The sequence below is a fragment of the Elaeis guineensis genome, chromosome 6 (genome assembly GCF_000442705.2).
Source record: "Elaeis guineensis isolate ETL-2024a chromosome 6, EG11, whole genome shotgun sequence".
NCBI lineage: Eukaryota > Viridiplantae > Streptophyta > Magnoliopsida > Arecales > Arecaceae > Elaeis > Elaeis guineensis.
The window spans coordinates 22,544,096-22,571,800 of NC_025998.2; the positions used below are offsets into that span (position 1 = coordinate 22,544,096).

Genomic DNA, 27,705 nt, shown 5'->3' on the forward strand with positions numbered 1-27,705 from the left:
AGGTCAAATTTTCAAGATCACACGAATGGTGATTCTAAAGTAAAATTTGAAAGTAGAAATATCCCTCGATCCAATGAAAAAAAAAATATATATCATTAATATATTAATATCAATATTATATAAATTATATTATATTGATATGATATATTATTTTTAGTTATCTTATTTTTCTAATCAAAATGACTATTAACATTATAAATAATATATTATAAATATAATAAAATATTAATTTAATAATAATAATTAATATATTTTTATAAAATTAATAATTTATTAAATTATATTTTTATAAAATATATTATGAGTAGTTTTGATATTCTACCTTAGTGATTTTAGATTTTATGGAATAGCCTGTAAATTACTTGTGAATGTTTTTAGGAATCTTTAATCGCACCAATAGCATACACCAAATATAATGATCTTAAATTATCAGAACCAAATTATCTATGATAAGGATCACTGGCAATGTCAAATCATTTTAGTGATCCTATTAAGGTCATCAAATGCCATCCTAATGTCATTCATCCTGGATGGGACAGGTTATATACGTTCACACCTTATGACTCTTTTACTTTTCATACCGCAGCCACAGATGGTTGAGGAGGGCTGGAAGCGTGCGCACTGTACCGCTACGCGGATATACCACCTCGGACCTTATCATGTATCCGGAGCTCCTGGCCCCACCCATGGGGCCAGAGCCTCCATCCAAACGTGGCAACGCACCATTCGGTGGGCGGCGCTTCCCAAAACTTTGCATCCGGTCCAGATCCCGGAATCAAGACTTAGACCGTGCCAGGTTGAAACTAACTACGGTAAGACGAGTCCTGGATCCACGCCCCTCTTTCTTTGACTCGCACCGAGGGAACGAAACTTCGCCGGGGTGGTAATTAATTTGCGTACATGGCTAGCTAATTAGAAAGTGGTGTCGGCAACCACCGAGCCTTATCCTAACAAATTTCTCCAGTGAGGTTGTATGTCTGTACACGTGGAACTACATGAAGAGCTGCCCCACCAGTATCTCCAACGTCTTTATTTATGCCTTTTTTTTTTTTTTTTTAATGATCTTCCTTTAGGTAAGCGTTGCTTTTGACCCTATAGTGCGTTGGATTCTGTTGAAACTTGGAGGTTTTTTTTTTTTTTTGGTAAGAGTTGAAACTTTGAGTTGGGTGCAAGAAAATTTGCTACTACCTACCATACGCTACTTCGAGGTGACCCAAAAACAAAGAGCTCTATATTCCGTCAGTACATGCTTGTCCTTTAGCATATTTATTAAATATTTTTTCTTGTTGGGTGTCTCCCTTCAATCCTCCATATAATCTCCCGTTTTCAAAAATCCATTGTATTTTGAGTCAAGAAGAGAGAGAGATGCCGGACCTAAGATTCTCTACAGTGCAGAAGCTTGGCAGTATTAGATAATCACTATCAAAAGATTGATGACCATCAAATAAGACATACTTTATAAAAGATCCATGCTTGCGCCTGCTACCTATATTTATCAATTTTCGCTAGTACTTCAATATTAGATCGCATGCATGCCTATATGGATATCCGGGGACCATCAGTATCATGGTTTAGGTGTGAAATACATCATCATGCATATGTACACCAGCAACACATGGACTTATCTAATTGGCAATTAATCCTTTCGTTTCCTTAACTTCCATCAATACAAGATCAAGGGACAATTGTCACATACATGCGGACCTTCGTTAAGCATGTGTCATACATCTAGAAAGGGCTCGAGTCACGTCTTACTTTCAAAATTCCACCCTCTTTTGTTGCAGTTACATGCTGTCATGTATCAATGGCGAGTACACACGGCACTAGAAAAATGAAAAGGCTAAGGAGGAAGGTAACGTATCATATGGCCCAGGTAAAGAAAATGATATAAATGGATCAAGATGGTGAGAGCATAAGAAATAAACTTGGTGATGCAATGAAAATTACTGAATTTCATACAAAAACTGAAAAGAACAAGGACAAAAAATAACCAGCTAACAAAAATAAGAAAAATTAGTTGCACCAACGACGTAGTTATCTTTAACAGAAACGAATAGCAAAGAACAAGTCACAAATCAAAATCTTCAATCATTTATGCCCCTTGATTGATAAATATGTTTCGATTAAAAGGTGACATAGCAAATTACGTGATGCCGTCTCAAAACTTCTGGTCAAATAAAGGGACGGTTACGGTGCTTTGGGTCCCTATCCTTGCGTTATGGTAAATGCTCCTTGATCGACAGAAGGTGATGCAAACACTCTAATGACACCATTTCAAGTCTTTAGGTCAAATTAACAGGTGGCAGGGATCCTAGAGGTATCGATCCCATGGACTCATGTAAGCGTAGCGTGGTGGCGAAAGTTGGTGGCATTGATTGACTACACTAAACACATCCATCATAAAATTAGACTTACCGAACTTGACCTAAAGCCAAATAATTTTCCACGTACAAGAGATGACCGGACCAGACTTCACCGCATGCAGCTAAATTTAGTCTACACAAGCTGCTAATCGAGTCTTTAGCTTCCCTTAGAGCAGTCTCCTTGGTGAAATGTGTTCCACTCTGCTTCAGAAATTAAACACGGAGCTATGTCACATTTTGCTTCCTATCTTTGTGTGGCAACTGATGTTTGACCACTTTGACCAGCCAGCTGCAATGACGGTGTCTAACGCCATCTTTCTCACTTTCATTTTAAATTTTTAATTTCTTCTCTCGTCCGCACCTATGCTCTAATAAGACTATGGTGTTCGTTAGGCTCAAGCCAAAGGAGAAATTCTTGAGTAAACATAGTCGACTATCATGTATGCTGTAGACAAAATTAATGAAAATTATTAGAAAATACCACATTGGTATTTTAAAACCATGATATGATATATTTTTATAGACTTAGTCAATAATATATAGCGTTGATTAAGTCTATCCACAAATTCTATCCTTAAAATCATATGATCCATTTTTTCTGCGTAGCAATACTATGAAGCCTGATTAGATAACCTCTGTAATTTTTCAGAGAGTTCTTTGGACGGAGAAATTGCTCTTTTTCCTGTTCTTTAGTTTTTTAGTTCTCACTTTCACTGTCATGTGTGGTTATCTGATAGAACTTGATGGATAAATACCTTCATCGGTGCTTTATCAAAAAAAAAAAAAAGAAAAAAAAAAACCTTCATCGGTGTCCCGAATGATTGACAACAATAGTTTATCTATGCACCTAAATTAACGTTGAGACTTGGAGTTTGATTTGATGGGAAGCAAGATTGGAATGGGCACTCCCAGATCTCATGCATAGAGTAATACTTTGTGCGCCGCATGCAATAGTGCAACAACGGTACATCGATTTTTTTTATTGGATCATATAGCCATGCTTTCCAACGTGAATTAAATACATCAGTTATGTGAATTAAATATATTAATTTTATTTTTTGATTTAAAATTTTGAACGATAAAATTGATATTTTATTTTTAAAAAATTATGACATCTGAAAAATATATTATAAAAAAAATATATATTTTTGTCATAGAAAATACCATGAGATGTCATAATTTTTTTAAAATAGAAAAATATTTTTATCATTCAAAATTTTAAATCAAAAAATAAAATTATAGATATTTAATGAGTGTTGAAATGTAAGAGATGTGATCTAATGAGATGGTGTGATATATTCTACATCAATTTTATTACAGTGCACAAAATATTTCTCCTCATGCATAATTATATCTTTTGGTTGCGTGCGCCGAAAGGTGTTCTTTTGGGCCATGTATATCTGCTGCTGCGACCAACTTTTTAAGGAGTGCAACCCAGACTTTGGGAGGAGAGTTTTCTTAGAATTCCAATTTGCTAGATCACGTGCATGGGGCGTGCCATAATCTAGTGACATTAAAAATTTAGAAATTATTTTTCCTTCAGCAAAACAGCTAATCTAAATCAGATAGAACAAAAAAAAATGCTAACCCTCTGGTTCTCGTCCTCATTTAATCAAACTGGCACCATTATTTCTAAGTTGGTTCTCAGAATAGCAGTATTCTTACTTTAGGACATATTGCACATTTGACCATGTCAACTAGCATTCTTATGTGTGGCACGCACACGTCTTTTAGAACCCGAAGAACAGGATAACACCCAAAAAAATATATATATTGGATTTTTTGTGCATGAATCCCACAAAACTATTTTAAGAGTCTGATTTTACCTTTAGGATTTTTGGAGCATGGATCCCACAACTTAACTATTGTAAGAGTCTAGTTTACATGCCAAACTAGAGCTTCATTTGTATGTAAGACATTTGGTTTGAGTTGAAACTTTGAAATAAGAATGGAAATAATAACTATCATTTCAGCTGTTTGAAATGATAATTTTAAAATGAGCCTCATTTGTATTCTAATTTAAAAAAAATAAAAATATTTTAATTTTTTAAAATTCAACCCATATTTTCATTTGGTATTCAAATTTTATTTTGATTTCTATTCTAATTCCAATCACAAATCAAATGTATTGGCAGATATAGCAATTTCGATTTTTATTTTCATCCGTTCAAGTTCTGATTTTTATTCTGATTCCAACAGGACCGGCCCTGGGACAGGTCGAACTGGACGACCGCCCCAGGCCCCAAGCCCCGTATTGATGTTCCAATGAGATGCAAAGATAACTTTCTACAATATTATAATAAAAAAAATAATTATTAGGTTAATGATGGATTTTACACACTACTAAACGAATGTATCTATAAAAAATTATTACATATAAATTAATTTTTCAATGATAATTAATGTTTAAAGTATGTTAATTTTTAATAGAGAAGATTTTATTTTTTTATTTAGCCGTAGGTCAAAAAAATATCAGGACCGGCTCTGGATTCCAACCATGAACCAAATATATCCATAGTAAATTTTCAAAAAACATACTTAAAACCTTCAAATCAAAAATATTATTAAACATAGTTGTTGTTGAAATATCATGTTGCAAATGTGCAAATCTAACAATTAAAACTAATATTTGCGTAGCTGGTAGGCATCACTTCCCATCTGAGAGAGGTTCAGAATTGGAAACCTGATAGTGACATCCCTATCTTATCTTTTCATTAGCAGATTTTAATTGCCTCCAACATCTCACTAGTTCATAATTGGCATTAGATCATGAAAGATGTGGTATTTACCATGCACTAAAAGCATAAACTCGACCGCAAAAACAAAAAAAAAAAAAAAAAAAAAAAAAAAAAAAAAAGAGAAGCATAAACCCACGATCGTTTGACACTTCTACTCCCTAAAGTTTTCATAACATCCATAATATTGATGCACTTGTTAGGCAACATGTCACTAAGCCACCTAACAAACGCATGCACCTCTGGTTTTCACCAAACAAAATGCATTCACCTCAGGTTGGCGAGAATAACACCGTGGTGGAGCCAAATATCGTTGCAGGGAGGTCATGCATGCTTGGAGCTGCCCATAGTCCATGGTCCAGCCATTAAAAATTCCTTATCAAAGCCTTCATCACCACAACCACCATCTTCCTCTCTCTCCCCCTCTCTCTCTTGCACACGTCCGTACACGCTCTTTTTAATATTTTAGTAGTAACATGGGAGAATCTCGAGAGCATGCATGGCCTTTACAAACTTGAAGGCTAAGTTACAGGGGGAGTAGAAGAGACACCCCTCTGTGGCAGGGGACCGACCACTTGGGGACCCTGCCCCGCAGATAACGGTACAATTTTTGACCGTTGGGAGCACCCATCAGCTCTCCACTCTTTTCGCATCTCTTTCGGACCAAAAAAAAAAAAACTCCAACACTAAATTTCACTGAAAGTCAGATAGAGACCATATTTAACACCGTCACCATGAAAAAAAAAATATATTTAACACAAACACTCCGAAAGAAAAGGCCCTGTCGGTCCATTTAATGGACACCTCCTCATCAAATTCAGAACAAATTAACCATTTAACTTTGCAATTTATTATAGCCGGGCCTTCCAGAAATAGCCTTGACTTGCCGTTGAGCAAGTCCACCTCACCCAGAGAGGCCGACAACAAAAGGGAAATCCAGGCCGTCCGATCAACGAATCTTAGTGTTTTTTGCGCTAATGATGGGGGTAGCTCTAATTGAAGCGAGGGTATATTCGGAATGGAAGGATCTGGAAATTTCAGGACAGAATTTTTAAATTTTATTTCCTTGCAAGTTTTTTAGATCGTTTCACTGAAAGGATAATGATAGTCGCCCGTTCGACAGCGGTGAGCATGTCAAGAACTAGCTGATCTCTTCGGATCCAACGGCTTAGATCTCATCATCAATGCCCACCTCCCGAACCTCTCTATATATTCCCACCTCCCCCCGCTCCTTTGTTTTCCGAAAAGCCTTCACCACACCAAGCAGCCACACACACGCACAGAGAGAGAGAGAGAGAGAGTGGAGGAAATCTCACGGCTGTAATTTCTCACAGGTTGAAACTGATGGCGACGATGGATTACCGGAAATGGAGCAGCAGATCGTGGGTCTTCTCTCTCAGGGCCATGGTGGCCTCGGCCGTGGTCCTATCGACGGCCCTGATGCTCCACTTCTGGGGACCTTCGTTCCTAGGGTTCCTGGCCTCCGAAGTCCCCCGGATGTATGGTTTCCTTCTCTCTTTGCTCACCCCGCCCTACCTTTATTTCGTCATCAACGGCATCATCATCTCCATCGCTGCCTCCTCCTGCTTCCATAAGCCTGCACCGGAGGGCCTGGATCCGGCGCAATCCGCGCCGTCGGTGGCGAATCCGACTTTTATCCAGTCCCCGGATTACATGCCTCCGACGGAGGAGTATGTGGCGAAGATCACAGAAGACGTGCCGGAGTTCGTCGCGCCAGCGGAGTACGCAGGAAAGGAGGTGGATGGTTTGGAAATGTTGGCGTCGGCATCGGCGGCGGAGGAGGCGGAGGGGGAGGAGGAGTTCGTGATATCGAGGTCGAGCTGGTCGCCGAAGCGGAGCGAGTCGAGGGAGACGGAGACGGAGTATTCGGCCGTGACGGAGAAACCGCTGGTTTCTGTCAGGTTCGGTCACCGGAAAAACGTGAAGCCCAGCCCTGAAGGTACGATATCGAACTAAACTAATGCGTCCGCCGCTATTATTTTTCAAGTTTGTTTTTTGTAAAAAAAATAGGTTGGGTTCATAGCTTCTTTTTTTTTTTGGGCGCTACTGTACCCAGTTGACGGCCCGAGCCATCGCAATAAAAGCGGCATTTAGTAACTGTATTCGTCTTAGTTAACAGTTGTCAAGCGCTTTTAACGGCGTATCTAACGGCGATGGTAGAATGGTGATTTTGGCAGGGAAGGCGCTGCGGGTGGCGAGGCCGAAGCGGAACGAGACGCTGGAGAGCACATGGAGGACAATCACGGAAGGCCGCCCGGTCCCGCTCGCCCGCCACCTCAAGAAATCGGACACGTGGGAAACCCACGGCCGCTCCGCCCCCGACGAGCAGTCCCCGGTCCCGCTGATGCGCAAGTCCGAGACCTTCAACGACCGGGCCGAACCGCCGCCGCCGGCGTCGTCCTCGCCGTCGCCGTCGTCGTCGTCGAGGGGGCGACCGAGGAGAGAACCGTCGCTGGGGCAGGATGATCTCAACCGACGGGTGGAGGCGTTCATAAAGAAGTTCAACGAGGAGATGAGGCTCCAGCGGCAGGAGTCTTTCCAGCACTACTTGGAGATGATCAACGGCGGCAGCCATTAAAGCGAGGAGGTGGAGGAGCGAGAGAGCATGTAGCGTCGTAGGGCAAGATGTTGTTAATAATACTTGCAAATAAGTAGGAAAAATGATAAAATAGAACAGAGGTTTGTTTTTCCCCTTTTTATTGGGATTAAGGGGGAAGAAATAGATTACAGAAGAAGCTGTGTGATGTGTGATGCTTGTTTTATTTTTATTATTTTTTATTTATTGGTTTAATTTTGGTTTCAGTATGTAAATATGTATATGGTGCTCCTAAGATGGCGATACTCTGGTTGGTATGGTCTAAGTCTCTAAATTTTGGTTTTCTATCATTCCCTCGAGCCGTTACTTCTTTTTTATTCCATTTCTTCCCTCCCATGGGAGACTAACACGATCTTCTCCCTTTTCCTCTCAAAGACGGTTTCCACAGTTAAGCTCTCTCTTCACGGCGCTCAGAGGTGGTGGTACCGGACGGGATATTGGTGGGATCAGCCGATACTCATATCCATCCTGTTAGAAAAAAAATTTATATTTATATTTATTTTATATTCATTTTAGGTTGGATCGGATCGAATTTTAAAGATAGATCGGACCAGATATATCTAAAATTTCTCTTCTGATTCCAAAAATGGATCAGATGTATCTGAAATTTGCCTTTCTATTACTTCTAATCTTTCTTCACTCCATTTGTGGCTATTTTTTTCTATTTTCTATCTCCACCACCACGTCACTATTTGCCCCGCCACCTCATCCTCAAAGCCTACAAAATATTATGCTTCCATCAAGATTAAACTTTCAAAACCTCAAGAGAGATCATCTCACGTCACCACAACTTGCACAAAATTCATATTCTAATGCAAAACCCAATTGGGACCCAAGAAATCTCTCCAATTTCTCTGATATCCTCCTTCCCCACAGATCTATGAAATCCCTCCTTCCCTATAAATTTATGAAAAAAAATAAAATAAAAAATATATCAATCTATGTGGGGAAAGGTAGACCTTTCCCCTTCGGTGTTTTTCATCTTTCCTTTTTTTTTCATTGATTTTTCTTATGTTTTTTCTCAATTTTTTCTTTGATTTTTCCATCCTCAACTGCTTCAATCAGATGGAAGGCTTAGAGCAGACGAATAGGGAGGCTCTCATCGTCGGTATTATTGTTCTTCTCTACTACCGACATCTTTCTTGTCAACCATCAAATCCCCATCGGACCGCCACTAGAGGTGGGGAGGGACTGGAGACCCACTGGGCAGCACCACTGGTGATGGATTCTGGGTTTTATTTAAAAAAAAAAGAGAGATATTAGTGGTTTGATTTTAGATGTTATTTAACTATATATATATATATATATATATATATATATATATATATATATATATATTAAATAAGTGATAGATATTGTCGGGGTGGGTTCAAGGCTGGACATATTATTATTCGTATTCCATCCGAATTTATTCCAAGTATATTTTTCTAGAATCCATACACATCCTGTATCTTAATCAAATCGGATAAAATTTATTTTATTCAGATCGAAAAAAATTATCACCCCTAATGATGCTGTCTTCGCCTTCTCTTTTATATCACTACTTCTTTCTTGCCATAACTTATATAAAAATGAAGTTTTGATCTTTGAAATCAATCTGATTTAAATAAAAATAAAAAAAATCTGAATATGCTCTTCAGCATCCTGAGTTATGATTGACATAGAGATTATCTTCCATAACTATCATAAAATATATTTAATCAATATCATATTCAAGTTAAAATAATTAAAATAAATTTTAATGTATATACATTCGGATGATTTTAATCGGATAAATATTTTAACATTTTTTAATACTAAAAATCCTGCAAGTTAGCCATCCTCCCCAAACTTTATTGGAAACTACTGAGGTCTCTCTCTGGACTAGAGCTTTCCGCTCCTGAAACCAGCCAATCATAATCCTTTGCCGGTGCCTTTTTGATAGAAAAATTCTCTGATTGCATTCCTTCCAAATGACCTGCACCATCCCACGTTCTTTAATCTTCTCTGGACCCGCCTCTTCTTCCGATACGACACATCGAAAAGACTGACACCAGGGGACTCTGGCCCCAAGAAATCATCAAGATTCGTCGAACACTGTTAGCAGATGGGCAATTCACGGACAAAAAATCACCGATTGTTTTCTGGAGCCCCACGTAGAATGCATTCGCTGTCACTGTAACAATTTTCGGCCAACACATCACATAATTCTACCGTGGAAACATCCAAAAAGATTCAAAAAAATTAAATATCAGATTGAAATAGTAGCGAAGCTCTCCCAACCAAAATTCTTGCAGGACCTATTTGGTTGAAGAAAAATAAAAAAAAAAAAAAATTAAAAATAAAAAAAATTCTTATTTGATTGAAATTTAAAAAAAAAAAGAGAATGAAAAAAAAAAATTTCATAAAAAATAAAAATTTAAAAAAAATAAATTTTGATATTTTTCATGGGATGAGAAGTAGTCGTATTTTATTTTTTTTCAAAATATTTTTTTAAAATTTATAATTAAAATTTTTTAAAATATCAATGAACGATCATAATAAAATAATAGATAATAATATTATATTATATTAATATTATCATAATATTTATATAACAATAATATTAATATTATAATATTATTAATATTAATATTATAATATTTATTATATTTTAATATTATTTTAATATTTTTACTTATATAATATTTTTATTAATATTAATATAATACTTATATTAATATATTAATATAATATTACATTTAATATCTATATTAATAAATTTATTATATTAAAATATTAATTTAATATTAATATATATTAGTATTACGTTAACATAATAAATTATCATGATCTAATGTTATATTATAATATATTAATATTATATTTTATATTAATATAAATATGATATTAATATTTTTATAAAATTTAAGAGTAAAAAAGTATAGTCTTATATCTACTAAATGTATAATAGGTATTTTATATAGTTTTTTCAGAAAAATAAACGTTCAACTAATTACTTTACAATTAATCATTTTCTTATGATAAACTAAACATGTCAAAAATTTATTCTCATGAAATAACTTTTCAGCAAGTTAGTTCTTAAGAAGTTACTTTCTGCAAAAAAATTTTTTTTTCACGAATTAAATTAGTTCGCAGTGGTTAAAAATAAGATCACCTAGTCAGCTGTATTGTTGCCTCCTGCACGCATGGCTCGGAAGAAACTGAAGTTTATTGGAGAGCAAAGCTGGGATTTATCCAAGCTATGTATCAAACCAGAAAACTCACCTTGATTCCATCCCCCACGGGAGAGGCAAGGCAATTCCATTAAAAGAATAAATATCCAACACCACTAACCTAATAATGCCGAACTGAAATCAGCGAGGTCATTCACATGGAAGCCTCCTTTCTCCATTGATTTGCTGGCATCCCCCCCAATTAATTAGACAAGAGAAGCCTTTCACTTTTCTTCCTCTTTCCAAAAGGAAAGCTCTTCGAAGAGATTGTATCAATTCTCTTAACAAACCATGGCGTCACAATCTGAGGACCGATGCAAAGAACATTGGAAGAGTTGTTCACTTATGTGAATCTACTCTTATATGTAGCAATTTCCTCATCCAAGCTGCTGGTGTTCTGTCAAATCTATATAAAAGAGACATCCAATCAGATTTGACCTAACTTTTATCACTGAGAAGCAGATACAAGATATTTGAACCACAGTTTGAAGTTTGCATCCCATGATTCTGACTAACTTGACAGATTCCTCTGAGATGCCTAATCCTACCAAGAAGCTTTTACTCGGATTAACCATTAGCCACGCCTCTACTTTGAAAGCTAACAAAATGTACTTTAGAGCCAATAATTGATTCTCATCTACCCCTTTGAATAATAGGGTGTGGACGTAGCTGTTGCATCACAAGAACGAATAACGCCAAGGGCAAGAGACCTCCCTAATGGAGGCTGCAATGCTACTGTATCCATCATCTCGAAAACCCATTCACTAACGTCCCCACTCGATTGGAAGTAACCAAAAATCTCCGCTGCTCTCTCCACTTCGCCAAGAAGCCTCTCCATTCTAAGATGAGAAAAAGAAAATCCAGCAAAATGACTAAAAAAAACTACTTAAATATGCTTTCACTTAGAACCGGTTTCACTTTGTACTCCGCCGAGTTTTAAAAAATGTTAAAAGTGATTCCTCAGATTAGTTAAATGCTTCAATATGGCTTTGAGCCTCCTCTATCGTCGAATGCCATGAAGGCATCATCGTAAAAGATAATTCTGTCCTCATCAAAATAGCTTATTTATCAAAACAAATGCCCTTTCTTCTCTTTTGATCCCTCTTTACTCTCAGCATCTCCTCCTTTTTCAACGCATCCTCTTTTTTTTCTCTAAAATCTATTATTATCCTTATCTCTTCTCTGCATCTAACCTGATCCCGAGCTCCATCCAATCCCACCATCTTTTTCTCTTCCAACACCTCCTCTCATGCTCTAAATCCCACCATCATTCCCATCCCTTCCCTCTATCCCCTCACTCCATCCAATCTTATCCCAAGCCTCTCTGAAGCCCCACCCACTCCTACTATTTTTTTCTCTTCCAACATGTCCTCTTTCTTCTCTCCCAAGCCCGCTGCTTGCCTAATCTCTTCTCTCCATCCTTTCTCTCCATCCAACTTGATCTTGAAACTCACCCCTCCATCCAACCTAAGCTTCCTCACCTAAACTCCATCTACTTCCATCACCTCCTCTTCCGACACTTCTTTCTCTCTAAATTCCGCTATAGTCCTCATTCCTCCTTCTCATCCTTCCTCATCCCTCCTCTCCATTTAAACACACTTCTCACAAAGATATTTTAGTTCTAAAAGTCATATGATCGTAAATATGTAAACAAGGATACATGGTGGGGTTCATATATATTAAACCACTTAACTAAGTTGAAGGAATACTTTGAAACATCTTAAACTTGAAAATTACTAAATGAAATCAGCTATAAATTAAAGATATGCTTAAGTAATTTTATTAATAATTTAATAATTATCCTTTATCTAGGTTTCTCTTACCACCATCCAACATGTATTGCACACTTAAGAAGCTCTCCAATACCCTTCACAGAACTTCGAAGCCGATCACATGCCATCAATCAAATTTGAAAGTCATGGAGTTAAGCTAGAACCTTTGAAACATGTAGCAAGTAAATAGATCTGAAATCATCACTCTTATCAATTTGAACGCATATACCCAATCTCCCACAATATCCCTGTTGCGGCCAACTCTCCATCATCTGTCGTCGGGAACGAACACCTGCAAAACAACATCCTCAGCAGACCGGATTTATATCCGATAAGGATCCTCCGATGCCTAAGTCAGAGAGAAAAGTTGGTGAACAGGAGATTGAATGTAAGCAGTAGCAGAGTTTTTGTCCAAAATTGGCTTCCCCGTACTGTTCACTTACCTCTCTTTTTTATAGGTGATTCTGGTGTAACCGTTAAGCATGTGGTCCTGCTTTTTATAACGTTAAATTATCAGACCATAAATATAGAATTAGTAGGACGTTACTTTCCTTAATAGCGACGACATAGTCAATAACCATTTGTGACGGTTATGTATGTTGAGCATATTGGCCGACTATATATCGGTAAAATCGATCATTTGTCGGTAGAATTCATGAGTAATCGTCGGTTAGTAGTTCTGTTATGTCGATCGACTCAGATCAACCGACTACCGACTTCAACTCAACAACAGCCGACCGACCGGATATACAACCCTGACTCTACATCAACTGAATATGCGGTTCTGACTCTTCATCGACCGACTGAGCGAACCGCACCAACCTACTGTCGGCTGACCGACTAATGATTCGACTACTATCGATCGACAGTGGACGACTAAGATTGATCTGAGTCGGTTGATCTGAGTCGGAGATCGATTGACTTACCCCAACAGTTGCCCCTCACTCCCAAGTCCAAGGTGAATCGACGGGTATATTACCACGTAGTTTGTCACGTTGGATGAAAGGAGTTATTTTTTATCGCATCGAACTTCGATTTTGATGTCATTTTCTTCGAGATATGGATGATCGGCTAGTTTATCATGTAGGCAAGTACGATCATCTGTCACACTGACCGATCAATCCGGTATCAATTGTCAGTGTCAGGCATCGTTTCGAAAAATCGATTCGACGTCGGATGATATAATTTTGACAAATACATTTATGCCACATGTCCAAATGTTATTGGGTCAGAGTTGTTCATGCAGATAGAGGTGACGTGGTTTGATCTGGGGCAGGTGCATCAAACCATCCGATCAATGGTCGGTCCAAATATTATCATTTGTCATCATCTGATAAATCTTCGATTCGATCATCTTCATCTCGATCGTTGAGGGATCTTATATATATAGGATCGCTCTCAACCAAACTTCTACTTTTCATTTTGTCTTTCTTGGTGCTGAAACTCTGTCAGATGGTCACCCTAGCGTCTAAGGTTGTTATTCCCATCTTTTTCAAGTTAAGTTTCTGTCTTTTCTTGAGTCTCTTTTCTTTGAGAATCTCTACCTTCTTTAGAGTCTTGTCTATTATGGCTAGGACTTCTCCTTCTCGGGATGGTCGGTTGGAGAATCCGACTAACGAATCCCAGTCGGATCCGGAGGTGGAGGTTTCTTCACTTTCGGAGCCGAATATCGAGCGACTTCGAAAACAGTATTGTATCTCAAAGCAATATCAGCTCTTCGCACCTGGTGCCAATGGTCGAGTGAACGAGCTACCATTATGTGCTTTATATCCTCGTCTAAGCTCGCAACCAAGGATGCTAATGATGGTGGACGAAGATCTGAAGCCCTTCTTTGTTCCCGTATGAGTGGGTTGGACTGCTGGCCAGGTGAGACCCTCTCTGTTCCCGCATGAGTGGATTAGGTTGTTGATGTGGTCGGTCAAGTGAGGTGGTCGGAGAGTTGTGTCCAGATCTCGACTTGAGCAGCATCATCCCTCCAGGATCGGAAGATGGATTACCGAAAAAGAAATTGTGCCGACTCAAGATGAAGCACTGACTGTGCCTGAAGTTGTTGAAGTTGCCGACACTACACCAGAGCATAGGAATAGGAACGACGTCACAGCTTAGTCGGTGTATTTTGCTTTTCTTTTTGTAAACAGATACCTATATTCAGACTTCGGTCCAATTTTGTAACTTCTTGTTTTGGCAATGAATGAAAGCATTTTTCTTCTAAGTTTGAACTTTGTTCGTCTGGAATATTGTCTGCTGCAATGTAAAATAGCCATCGAATATTAATCGGTGATTCGATCAGTCGGTAAGACTTGTAGAATATCCGTTAGTCGCGTAGTCTTTGACGTACTTAATAGAAGTTAGGATAATGATGGTAAGTGGAGTATCCAGTACCCGACGTTTGGTCGGATTTGTATGTCGGACTATTTGATAATCAATGGCAGGCCGAATATCCTTCGATTGATCGTAGCCATGTCAGTATAATTTCAATTGATCTTGATCATTTTGGTATTTCATTCTGCTTAGTTAGGACTAAGTCGGCATAATAATCTTTCGACTGTACTTAGCTTTTACAGTGAAAAGCCGACATTGAAAATCGAGATATAATCGGCACTACGACTTTTGCAGTGAAAGCCGGTATATTTGATGTCGATTTGAGATTATAGTTGGTATATTGATTTTTGTAAGAGAACCGAAATATAGTCGACATTGAAGCAGTTGATTCTCTGGCTTTTAGTGAAAGCTAAAATAAACTCCATATCGAAGTACAGTCAATAGTTTGGCTTTTACAATGAAAGTCAGAGTATAGTTGAAGTCGAGATAGTCGATCTTTTGACTATTATAGTAAAAACTAAAGTACAGTCGGTGTCGAGATAAAATCAATCTTCTGGCTTTTACAGTAAATTCATGATACGGTCCGTACGTCGGTTCTTTACAACTCTGCAGTTGATTGAAAGTCATGATTCTGAAATTCAATATTTTATTGACGGATGTTGGTGTCGTAATATATCGAATTCATCGAGTAATTGCATTCGGGAGAAAGTCGAGTAGAATAAAATATCTGTTGTGCTTTTATTAGCCAATTGTCGAAACAACAGTAGCCTTGTCATGAGGAGTTTGAGTTCCTCGAACATCCTCCTCGAAAAAGTTATTACAATGTTGAGTTGTCACCATTTCTCTGACTCTTCTTCGGAAGTCGCTCCTCAATTCGATCATCCAGAGATCATGTTGATCACCCCTGCAGTCGGCTAATTATTTATAGCTTCCTCAGTTTGCGGCTGAGGTCGTCGATCGACAAGAAGTTGTGTCGACGGATCTCTCCGATATTTTTCAAGGTAGCCTCATCGAATCAGAGCTTCTATCTCGTCTCTGAGTTGAATGGATTATTCAGTATCGTGACCATAATCATGATAAAACCGACAATACTTCCTTCGATCACGGTTCCTTGGCAATGCTTTCATTGGTGGAGGGTGTCGTAGGTATTTCGCTCCTTCGATTTTCATAAGGATCTACGCACGATGAGCAGAAAGAAGAATATAGGAGTCATACCTGTCGTAATTCGACCTTAGACTCCATCGTTGGGGCGAAGCTTGCTTATTAGAAAATGACCGACTCAATTCGATCGGAGCTTCTCCCTTCTTCTGTTTCTTTTTCTGACCTTTGCGTTCTGTCTGACGTCGGTCAGAAGCTCCTTCGTCTGCGCATATATATTTGTATGCACGCTCCAGAAGTTCGGAATAAGTCCGAGAGAGAGTCTTGTCCAAAGAATATGTGAATCGAGATCTCCTCAGACCTCCTTTCATGGCTGATATGGTCATATTTTCATTGAGGTCCTTGACTTCAAGCGTGGCCCCATTAAAACGGACCACAAAATCTCGAAGTATCTCAGTCTCTCCTTATTTGATCGAGAAAAAACTGTTGGAGGTTCGTGGTGACTTTTGACTAGTGCTCAAATGAGCCATAAAAAAATATTCTAGCTGTCCAAAAGAGTATATGCTTCCCGACTGAAGTCCGGAGTACCAGACTTGAGTAGCTTTTCAAAGAGTTGTTGAAAAATTGATACACAAGAGGACGTTGGTTGCCCCCTGAATTGTCATGAGAGCCTTGTAGCTCTCGAGGTGATCAATCAGATCGGTAGAACCATCATATAGCTCCACTTGCAGCATCTTGAACCGAGATAGGATCGGTTGGTCCAAGATGTGCCGAGAAAGTGGCTGGCAGTGTGAAAGTCGTAGTCATTGGAGGACTTCCGACCTTCTACTTGAAGCTGAGCAAATTGGCAATTAATCTCTTAGAATTTATGTTCATAATCATTGAACGCCATTGAGAAACTCTGGGGGTAGATCAACTCAACGAGTTTGAAAGAGACACGGAGGGCGTTCACGGTCGTTTCCCTTTCCTAATACTATTGAGATGGGAAGGAGAGGGAGAACGTCGGAAACGATGAGTGGCACGTCGAGAATGCCGAGAATGTCGTTGTTCATCTCGATAGGAAAGCTGAGATGGTCGCTCCGGAGAAGGAGATGGTGATCGCCGTGGATGACGGCGGCTGTGCTTGGACGACACCGATTGTGCCACCGATTGCTCCATCGGTGGCTATTGCTACTGGATTTATTGCTGTTGGAGGCTTTTGACTGCCTCTATGAGGACATTCATCTGCTGCACGTGCAGCGATCTGAACGTTCGTGGTGATCACAGGACGTGAAGAATTAGGCTCTGCTACTGGAGAAGGGGGAGGAACATTTTTCCGATGGGAAGAGTGTCTCATCGATCCGATTATAGTAAAATGCTGGGCCCTGATTTTCGTCATAATGAATACGATTTCTCCCCCTACCTAGCGCGCCAATCTGTTGTGGCCAACTCCCCATTGCCTGTTGCTGGAAACGAACACCTGCAAAACAGCGTCCACGCAGGCTGAATTTATGTCCAGCAGGGACCCTCCGATGCCTAAGTCAAAAAGGGAAGTTGGTGAACAGAAGATTGAATGTAAGCAATAGCAGAGTTTTTGCCTAGAGTTGGCTTCCCCATACTATTCACTTACCTCTCCTTTTTATAGGTGATTTTGGTGTAATCGTCGAGCACATGGTCCCACTTTTTATAGCGCTAAATTATCGGACCATAAATATAGAATTAGTGAGGTGTTACCTCTCCTTAATAGTCATGACATAGTCGATAACCGTTCGTGACGGTTATGGTATGTTGAGCAGATTGACCGATCATATATCGATAGAACCAACCATATGCCAATAGAATCCATAAGCGACCGTCGGTTAGTAGTTCTGTTATGCCGATGGTCTAAGTCGTCCACTGTCGATGGTAGTAGTCGAATCATTAGTCAGTCAGCCGACAGTAGGTTGGTGCGGTTCGCTCAGTCGATCGATAAAAAATCGAAACTGCATATTCAGCCAACGTAGAGTTGGGGTTGTATGTCCGATCGATTGACTGTTATTGAGTCGAAGTCGGTTGACCTGAATCGGTAGTTGGTTGATCTGAATCGGGGGTTGATTGACTTGAGTCAGGGGTCGATTGACTTACCCCAACAATCTCAAAAGGAGCTAGAAGGTCATATTTTATGGCTTTCCAAAAATGCAAAAGGAACGATAGAGGATTTCTCTCCTCCAACATTATAATTGTCACAATGGTCTCTTAGGACTCATTTGGTTTATTAAGTGAAGAGAAAAAATAGTAATTTTTAAAAAATATAGGATAATTTTCTTATTAATTTGGTTGGAGTTTTAAGAAAAAGTAGAATATAAACAGCTCTTCCCATAGAAAGCTACTTCATACATTTTGTACTCGTTTGGTTCATAGGAAGTGAAGGATGGAAAGATAATTCTTGATACATAAAGAAAAATTTTCTTATTTAGTTGAAGTTTTAAGAAAAAAGAGAATAAAAAAAAATTCTTCACATGGGAAGATATTTTCCACGTTTTACAGAAAGTAGAAATCCATGGAGAAGGTGGAGTTTGGAACATCCCATGAGATAAAAATTGATAATCTTTTTTTTTAAAAAAAATATTCTTTTAAGGTCTATAATTAAAATTCTATAACATATCAACGGATGGTTAAGATAAATTACTAAATAATGATATATACTAAAATCTCCATTTTCTACTCCTTATTGAATTATATAATATTATATTAATATTATCTTAATATTTATATAAATATAATCTAATATTTATATTAATATGATATTTTTATTAATATTTATATTAACATAATATTATACTTATATATTGATAAATTTATTATATTAATATATTAATATTATATGAATATAATATTTATACACATATTAGTATTATATTAATATAATTAACTATTATGATCTAATGTTATATCATAATATAATAATATCATATTTATATAGGTATAAGTATTATATTATTATTTATATAAAATTTGAGCACAAAAAGATCTGATTTTATATTTATTAAGGATATAACAGATATTTTGTATATTTTTTCTAGAAAAATATATATTTAACCAAATATAAATCGCTTTGGAATAAGTTGCATTCTTTGATCAACTAAACATATCGAATCATTTTTTTAATAAGTAATTTCACTTTCGAGGAAGTTGACTTTAAGAAAGAAAAATTATTTTCGTATACTAAATGAGTCCTTCAAAAGAAGTGTAAACCCATGGAAGAGGTGGGTTTTGAAGTTTCTCATTGAATGGATAATAATGGCCCTTTGTTTTCTTTCCAAAAAAATCCTTCTAATAATATCTTTATAAATATTAATATAATATAATATTAATGCTATGCTAATATTTATATTAATATAAGATAAGGCTCATATTAATATAAATGTTATAATATTTATAATATATTAATATTATTTTAATATTTATAATATTATGATATTTTTATTTATATAATATTTACATTAATATATTGATAAAATTGTTATATTAAAATAATATTATTTTAATATTTATCCTAATGTAATATTTTTATTAATATTACTATAATATTTATATTAATATTATATATTAATATTGTATTAATACAAAAAATTATTATGATTTAATATTATATTATATTATATTAATATTATATTTATATTAATATAAATTATATAAATATCTATATAGAGTTTAGAAGTAAAAATGTATGGTCTTTTATCCATCAAGATATAATAAATATTATATATATATATTTTTAAAAAATAAATATTTAATTAAATATAAATTATTCTGTAATAATTTATATTTTCATAATCACTCAAATATATTAAAATTATATTTTCAGATATTAAAGTGGCTTTTGGAAAGAAAAGTTGTTCCTGCCAACGACGCGAGTCCCTAGAGTTGCAACAAAAAGGCTGGAGATTACCCAGAATTTTCTTGGCAGTCAAGATTTTCTTGCGTTTGTCCAACCGCTCAGTCTTAACTTCAACCAAATATCCAAATGTGACAACAGAAACCCGGACCCGTTAAGATCTCGCTAGAGCCCAATCCAAATCCGACGTCCTCCTCTCTTCCATCCCAGTTTCCTCTTTACCTCCTTGACTTCTTCCTCCTTGCCGCTTCGCCGTCCGGGAGATTTCTTGGGGCGCTTAAACTTAACGCTGACTCTAATCGTAGCCCCACCGGTCCGTTCGAAAGAGAGAGCACCGTTCCGGAAACAGAGCCCTCCCATCCCCCAAACCCTAACCCTCCTCGGAGGGATCGATCCGCCCCCGATCACCGCCGCCACGATGGAGGTGAAGCTTTGGAACGACAAGCGGGAGCGCGAGATGCTCGATAGCTTCGCCGATCTCTACGCCATCATCAAGACGACGGAGAAGCTGGAGAAGGCGTATGTGCGTGACCTCGTCTCCTCCGCCGAGTACGAGGCGGAGTGCCTCAAGCTCATCGCCCAGTTCAAGACCCTCTCCTTCTCCCTTCGTGACGCCGTCCCCTCCATCGACCGCTTTGCCGACGCCTACAAGATGGACTGCCCCGCCGCCCTCAACCGCCTCCTCGTCTCCGGCGTCCCCGCCACCGTCGAGCACCGCGCCTCCTCCGCCTCCACCGCCGCCTCCTCGGCAGCCGCCGTCGCCGAGTGCGTCCAGCACTTCATCACCGCCATGGACTCCCTCAAGCTCAACATGGTCGCCGTTGACCAGGTCCACCCCCTCCTATCGGACCTCTCCTCCTCCCTCGCGAAGCTCGGCGGCGGGATCCTGCCGCCGGACTTCGAGGGGAGGGTCAAGGTCAGGGAGTGGCTCGCCAGGCTTGCGAAGATGGGGGCTGCTGACGAGCTCACGGAGCAGCAGGCGAGGCAGCTTCACTTTGATCTTGAATCCTCCTACAACGCATTCATGGCGGCCCTGCCCAATGCCGGATCCTGATCATGACCTTGATCAACACCCGCTCCGGAAGGTAGTTCTATTCTTTTTTTTTCCTGACTCCATGTTTTACTTGAATTGGATGCTCTATTACCATATATTGTGTAGATAAAGCCATGGCTTTTGTTTCAATTTAGATATGAACGATGATATACCAGACTAATGGTTGTAAAGTTAGAAATACTTCGATGCCTTTGTGGTTTGCTGCACATGTTTTTCTTACATTAAGCACCACGATCATGTGGTTCTGGGGTCATGCTGATGGATAAAAATATTAATAAAAGGAGTTTGTCTCGAGTTTCTGATTGCTAGTTGTTTAGTTATGCGGTAGCTTTGGCTCATATCTTTGTTGATGGAAATTGATTAACGGGACCCTTGCTATTAAGTGGGCATGAGTATAAGGACTGGGATGTAAGGTTCCAAGTCTGATTATTGCTGGTTAGTGCCACCACACAGCTCCACCAGCTGCTTTAATCCTTTTCTCCCCATGCGCTCAGAATTTTCTCTTGAAAGTTCTTAACCTTGGCTGCCATAATAGCAATCTCATATTTCCCATCACAAGAGAGAAAGAGGACTGGTTTCTTGATTATTGGGGATTTCGCTACAAGGTTTTCTATTCATTTTTCTTTAATCTGACATGTGTGTGGATTATCATCTCATTTGTCTGTTTGATGTGTATCACTTCCAGATCCTGCATCTATTTTGCTTCTATGCCACAATTTTAAGGAACACCATTACAAAATTGGTATGAATAGTTTATTTCTTGCATTATGAGTCTGATGTTAGTTTCAGCAAAGTAAAAGACTTGACATATTAATTTATCATGGCTAGTGTATTTCAAATTGTAAAACTGTGTGTGTCCCAACCATCAAGTGTTCATAAGGTTCATTTTGGTATGTTGAATTCCAAATGAAGCAGGATGTTATTTTTATGGTAGAATCAGGTGACTTTTCAATGGGTTAACTTGGTGCCAAGTACCACTTATAGTTGTTTAAGTTCCCGTTCTGAAGTTTTTTCTATGCCCTCAGACTAGCTCATCATATAACTTATGATGAAAAATCATGTAGTTTGAACTTCTAAAGGTTTCACGAAGTGTCGTGTCAAAAATTATGCATTGTGTCTCTATAAATTCTTTTAGTAGCCCTATTGTAACGTGACACCCCTAGAATTGATTTATAGTCTTTTTTAGGATCTGTCTTTCACAAAATCAAATGTTTGGTTTGCTTCAAATTTGGGAAATGGTGTAAGCTCTAGGTTTAAGCTTTGGAAATAGTTTAATTACTCATTAATTCAATAGATTTTTGGTATATTGATTTGAGTTGTAAATTATGGTTGATGTTTGCAACATGCTCCAAAAAATTGTTGCCTAAGTATCTTTGATGCTTAGCAGGCTGATGTTAACATATCAAAATAAATCTTAGGATAACCTTGTAGCAGATCTGTTACTTGATCATATGCTTGCTGACAATTGATTAGAAATCCCAACATTCTTTCCTGGTGAAACTAAGTTGAAGTGATGAGATTATCACAAACAGCAATAATTGGTTACCAAAGAGAAGAAAGAAATCTTGGCAATGCTCCGGTTAGATACCTTGTCATGAATGTTTTGTTTTCACAGTGTTATTATAGATGCTTATGATATGCATGGTTACCAACACTAAGGAGAAATGCACAAAGTGTCTTCACCTCTATTTTCAGAAGATGATGATTAAATTATCTATCATCCTGTGATGTATTGTTAAACCTTGCTACACATGCCGAATGCTTTCTAGAAGGTTCAAGGAAAGGAACAATCTTAAGTTGTGTCATTTAGAACTAGTGAAGTCCCTTGACAATTATGGTTGATCTGATTCATTAAGACTAACTCTTGCCATGTGGATATTGTCCAATCAGGCTATTATGACTCCCATAGACTTCCTATCAGTTTTAAGGTGCTGGCACTGTTAGATATATAGAAATATACATATAGACTATGTCTAGTCCTCTATTAAAAGGATTGACATTGTAAATTAAGAATCCACATCATTGAACATAATCTATAATATCATAAAATCTATTAAGAAAACAAAAATTGTGTTTTGGAAGCCCTCTATCCATGCATCAAATTGGGACAAATTTTGATGGTTGTGATAGTGTGGAAACCATGTGATAGGGCATAGAAATTAAAAAGTCCACATAGTTGATCATCTTCTACACCTTATTAAACATTTGTGTGTAGGGCTGAAAATGGGTCGAGGTTGAGCCTACTTTTGGTTGGGCTTTGGGCCCAACATGAGCATGCTCGAGTCAAATCCGGGTCTGAAAACCATGGCTCACTTGAATTTCAGGCCTGGTTTGTGTCAGTGCTTGGCCTTGCTTAAGCTAGGTCTAAAACCCGACTCTAAGATTGAACCTGAAGCTCAGCCCGAAGCCTGAACCCATAATAATCCCTAAAATCCCCTAACCCTATCCCTTTTACCTTGCCCATGCCCCGCACGATCTTCGATGCACTCTTTCTGCACACCCCCCCACCTCTCCCCAACCTATGAGCCCCTACTCTGGCAGCATACCTGCCTTCTCCCAAACACTAGTACAACTACTTTGTCGTTATTATCATCATTGGATCCTCCTCTGCATCTTCCCTTCTCTACCATCAATCATCATCGTCAAATCCTTGATGGGTCTCTTTCTATCTCTTCTTGTCTTGCTTGCTCGCCTGCTTGCCATGGTTGCCCACCACACTCTCTCTCTCTTTCGCCCCCCCTCCCACTATAGATCCCCACCTCTCTCGTGATAGATGCCCACTGCTCTCCATCATTCTGCTCCTTGTTAGCCAAATAAGTTGTTCTAGGTCAAGTCCGTTTAGGGCTTTGGGCAAAGCTTGAGTTCAGGTTTTGAGTTAGATCTTTTATACTCTTTCAAGCTTAGGCTCAGCTTAAAGCCCGAAATTTATTTCTAGGCTAGGCTCAAGCAAGGTTGGCTCAACCAACCCATCCCATTTATAGTCCTATTTGTGTACTAAAATTCAATGGATTTTTGATGCGTCCAAAACATAAATCACGAAAAACATCGTATCAAGCCACCAAAATGATCTAGGATCTATTTTTGGAATTTCATCATTGATTTTTGATTGGTAGGATTGGGGCATCAATCCTTTTGGAACTAGAGTAGACCTACACACACACACACACTCTCTCTCTCTCTCTCTCTCTCTCTCTCTCTCTCTCTCTCTTTCTGTATATTAATGTTTCAAAGCCTAGCATCCTTTACTAGTAAATTTGAAGCAGTGGATTATTTTTAAGAAATTCAAACATCTTTGGACAGTTTGTTTGTTTTTACTGAAATTTCTTTAGACTTTAAAAATGATACCCAGAGAAAATATGCTTGTTTTTTCTTGAATCATCTGATCATATACTCTATTTTTAGTTACTAGAAACCAGAGAGTTCTGGACATCATAGCTACATACACCACATATTTTAAAAAGGGGGTTTGGACTTCATTCTCGATACAATAAATGTTCATACCCTTTTTTTTGTACAATTTAGGTGACCTGAGCCATGTTAAGTTTGAATAGTTTATGTATGCAATTGGTTGGCTCAGGTTTAGTTCTCATAGACTCAAACCTAGCTAATTTGGACATGTAACTGAGTAATTGAGAAGGGATCCTAAGCTAGTTTGAGGCTGGATGAAAATAGGTCTTGGTTTGAACTTAAGAAGCTATGATTGCATTCTGATCTTGATCTACTTTTGTGGAGGTCAATTTGACACAATCTTTTGTGATTAAGAGAAAGTCTAAGCAAGACATTTCCCTTTTTCATCTATAGAGTTTTTTTGCGATAATAAGGTCATGTAGTTTGCCAATGTTTTAATGAGGAAACTTTTTGCTTTTAAAGATGATTGGATATATTTATTCTTACAACAATACAAAATGTACGAGGACCATATGGAAAAGAAGGATTGAAAGGAATTAATTACTGCTTTTGTGAATGCTCATTGAAATTGGCTCTGGCATTTTTGGGAGGTGAGTTTTGGTAGGGAAGATAGATGGGATGAGTAGTTGTATTAAGATTACTAAGTTTATTAATCTTGTGTTGGATCTCTTTTATTTTTTGTTTTAATCACAAATGGTTGAGGTTCTTAAGGCAAGGACATCCAATTTTTTCACCTTTGTGCTATTTGTATGTAAGTTGTGTGGCTGGAAGAGAAGGGTTGCTTAGGATCCCTATGATGTGCCCACGAGTGAATACCTTACTCATTTTGTAAGGGTGGTCTGGAGAACTCGCCCCTTTGTTTTCTCTCTCTTTAATCAGTTCATATGATTGAAGATGAATTATTATTCTGTTTGTTATAAGAATGGAAAATAGGTTGGACATCTAGTAGGGTATCTTGAATTTCTGTAAGGTTGGAATTTGGAAAGATTGAGATTATGTGAGTAGATCGCTTAAAACCCTGGTGTTCAATCGAGCAAAATAGCATTCTTTGATACTTTCAAAGACTTATTAGCTGTATTTTGTCAATTTGCTCAAAGTGCCCCTATTTTTCTTCTTTTAAGTAGAAGGCTACAAAAATCGGATCAAATTCCTTCTAAGGGGTAGGGACTTACCATAAAGAGTAAATGTGGTTCTTCTTGGGGGGTGTGGGGTAATAAATAAAGGGTAAATGCTTTTCCATAAGTTGGGAAGAATTATAAATCTAAGTAATGCCAAAGGTATTAGGACTTTGTAAATTCAGAACAAGGTGCTACTGAAAAAATAACCACCAGGATATATATATATATAACATGATAAGGGGTAGTTGTTACTGAGTGATTGTTGAGAGGTGGCTATGAACATGATATGGAAATTTTTTGCGGAAACTTCAACAAATTTAGTTGGAGAGGTATGAACATGTAGTCTATCAAAAGATGACTTTGATAGAGAGATATCTTTATTCCCTTGGACTTCGCATTTTTTGACATTTGCCTGCAAAGGTCTATTGAGATTGAAGCAACTTACGGAGGTGGGTGCTCTTCTTTGTTTATTAAATGAATAATTTAGAAAGGTGAGGAGGATAAAAAAATGAGTTAAGAGATTTTCCAAATTGTTTTTTCTCATGGCCTTTTATATTCCAATAGTTAATGCCTGAAGCTGATCGGCTCAATGTGGATTTAGAGGCTTCAACTTTGATAACTCAATTTAAGCAATTTGCTGTGACATCATTTTTCGACAGATTACCCCGTGACAACATCCAAATGAGAGAAGGTACATTCAGATGTTATGTTCGATTTGACCATGAGTTGAAATTATTCCCTGCCTTAAATCTTTTTATTGGGTAGATTTGTAGCAACATTTGATGGTTTTGGGGGAAAGATTAGCTAATGTTGTGGAATTTCGTCTTCTTTTAGCAAGAAAAAACCTTGCTTCATTGGAAATCTTCCAACACATGATATTCTAGTAAAACTACACATGCCAAAGCATGCCAAAGAAGAAAGAACCAAAATTTTAACGCTTTTTATCATGGCATAGCTTCTGATATTTCAAAAGTATAGTTATAAAATAATCTTGTACAATACTTTTCACTGTTATAGCATTAAAAGTCGCATAATATTTTTCACCGTTGTCATGGAGGGTGTCAACTTGCTCGGGTGGTGACGTCGCTGGGTGTGCATCCCCGAAAACTTGGCTTTGGATCCCACCAGGCCCTCTCCCATCCTAGTTCACAAAAAAATAAAAAATAAAAAATAAAAAAATAAAAATAAAAATTTGAACTTTGAAAGCCTTTTATTTTCAAGAATCCAAAGAGCTCAAACTTATAACCTCTGGAGGCTCTCTGTCTTCAAGTAGTCTTGGAAGTAAGCTTTTTTGTTCCCTTGTAAAAAATGGGACATTTTTTGAATGGAGTAAAAACTTGGAAAATCTTCACCCGATTATTATACACCTCAAGTGAGATAGCTGACAATTGATATGTTACGTGGCCAGAAGTTTTTTCTTTTTTTCTTTTCTCTCTCCCAATTTTAGTAGTTCTTTACGGGTAAATTCATTATGTTTTGCAATTTTCGTATCTTGTTAAAGGTTCTGGTTTAGAATCTCTAATTCTGGGATCACAGAAACTTTTTATAATGTTGGAATTGACAGAAATGAGGGAGGTGAGCCACTGTACGGTTTGCTGAATTGATATTTTTGCGAAAAATAAACATGGTTTTCAGATCATGGGACCAGATCTCACCGGAACCATAAATATTGTACGAAGCTTCTTTTATCATTTGCTGGTACGCTGCTTCTTTTCATGAACTTCCCCTGTGAGGCTTGTGTTGCCTAAGCTTTGCTCTTGGATCTGCTGCAACCCAATGTATGAAGAAGACTTTTTTTTTTTTTTTTTCTTTGCGTATGTGTGTGTTGACGTCGAAGGAATGGAGATTTTGACCCACATCCATCCCTGCCCACTTAAGCCGAAAGCCCAGGTCGTTGGATAAAACGAGCGAAGCTCTCAGAATCTTAGGATCTTTTAGTTGCAGGTCGAGGAGGAGCAATGCCCTGAACCCTGCCAAGTGGTGATGTTGAAATTATTAATAGAGGAGAAGTAAATGCCTGCATAATAATGATAGGATATGATCAAAGAGTTGCAGGGTAAAAACCAAGCCCGGTGGCTTGAAGCACTTTTCTTGTGTGAGGCATCGTTTCCTGGCGACCACATGAGCGAGATCTGAAAGCAGTGAGCTGCGGCTTCTCCGTCTCCTCT

At 37.9% G+C, this 27,705-nt stretch overlaps 2 protein-coding genes across 2 annotated transcripts; both read left to right on the forward strand.

Moving 5' to 3' along the window:
* Positions 1-6,326: 6,326 nt before the first annotated feature.
* On the forward strand, positions 6,327-8,005 carry LOC105032741 (uncharacterized). Its single transcript, XM_010907276.4, has 2 exons — positions 6,327-7,058; positions 7,297-8,005. The coding sequence occupies exons 1-2, from the start codon at positions 6,443-6,445 to the stop codon at positions 7,695-7,697; spliced, it is 1,017 nt and encodes a 338-aa protein (XP_010905578.1). The 5' UTR covers positions 6,327-6,442; the 3' UTR covers positions 7,698-8,005.
* Positions 8,006-20,075: 12,070 nt separating this feature from the next.
* LOC105032740 (vacuolar protein sorting-associated protein 28 homolog 1) lies at positions 20,076-27,253 on the forward strand. The gene is made up of 2 exons (XM_010907275.4): positions 20,076-21,042; positions 27,102-27,253. Exon 1 carries the CDS (start codon positions 20,376-20,378, stop codon positions 21,009-21,011), a length of 636 nt encoding a protein of 211 aa, XP_010905577.1. The 5' UTR covers positions 20,076-20,375; the 3' UTR covers positions 21,012-21,042; positions 27,102-27,253.
* Positions 27,254-27,705: the final 452 nt, after the last annotated feature.

Coding starts and splice junctions, on each gene's coding strand:
- LOC105032741 (XM_010907276.4), top strand. CDS start 6,443: ATGGCGACGATGGATTACCGGAAATGGAGCAGCAGATCGTGGGTCTTC. Junction 7,059..7,296: donor CGTGAAGCCCAGCCCTGAAG/GTACGATATCGA, acceptor TGATTTTGGCAG/GGAAGGCGCTGCGGGTGGCG.
- LOC105032740 (XM_010907275.4), top strand. CDS start 20,376: ATGGAGGTGAAGCTTTGGAACGACAAGCGGGAGCGCGAGATGCTCGAT.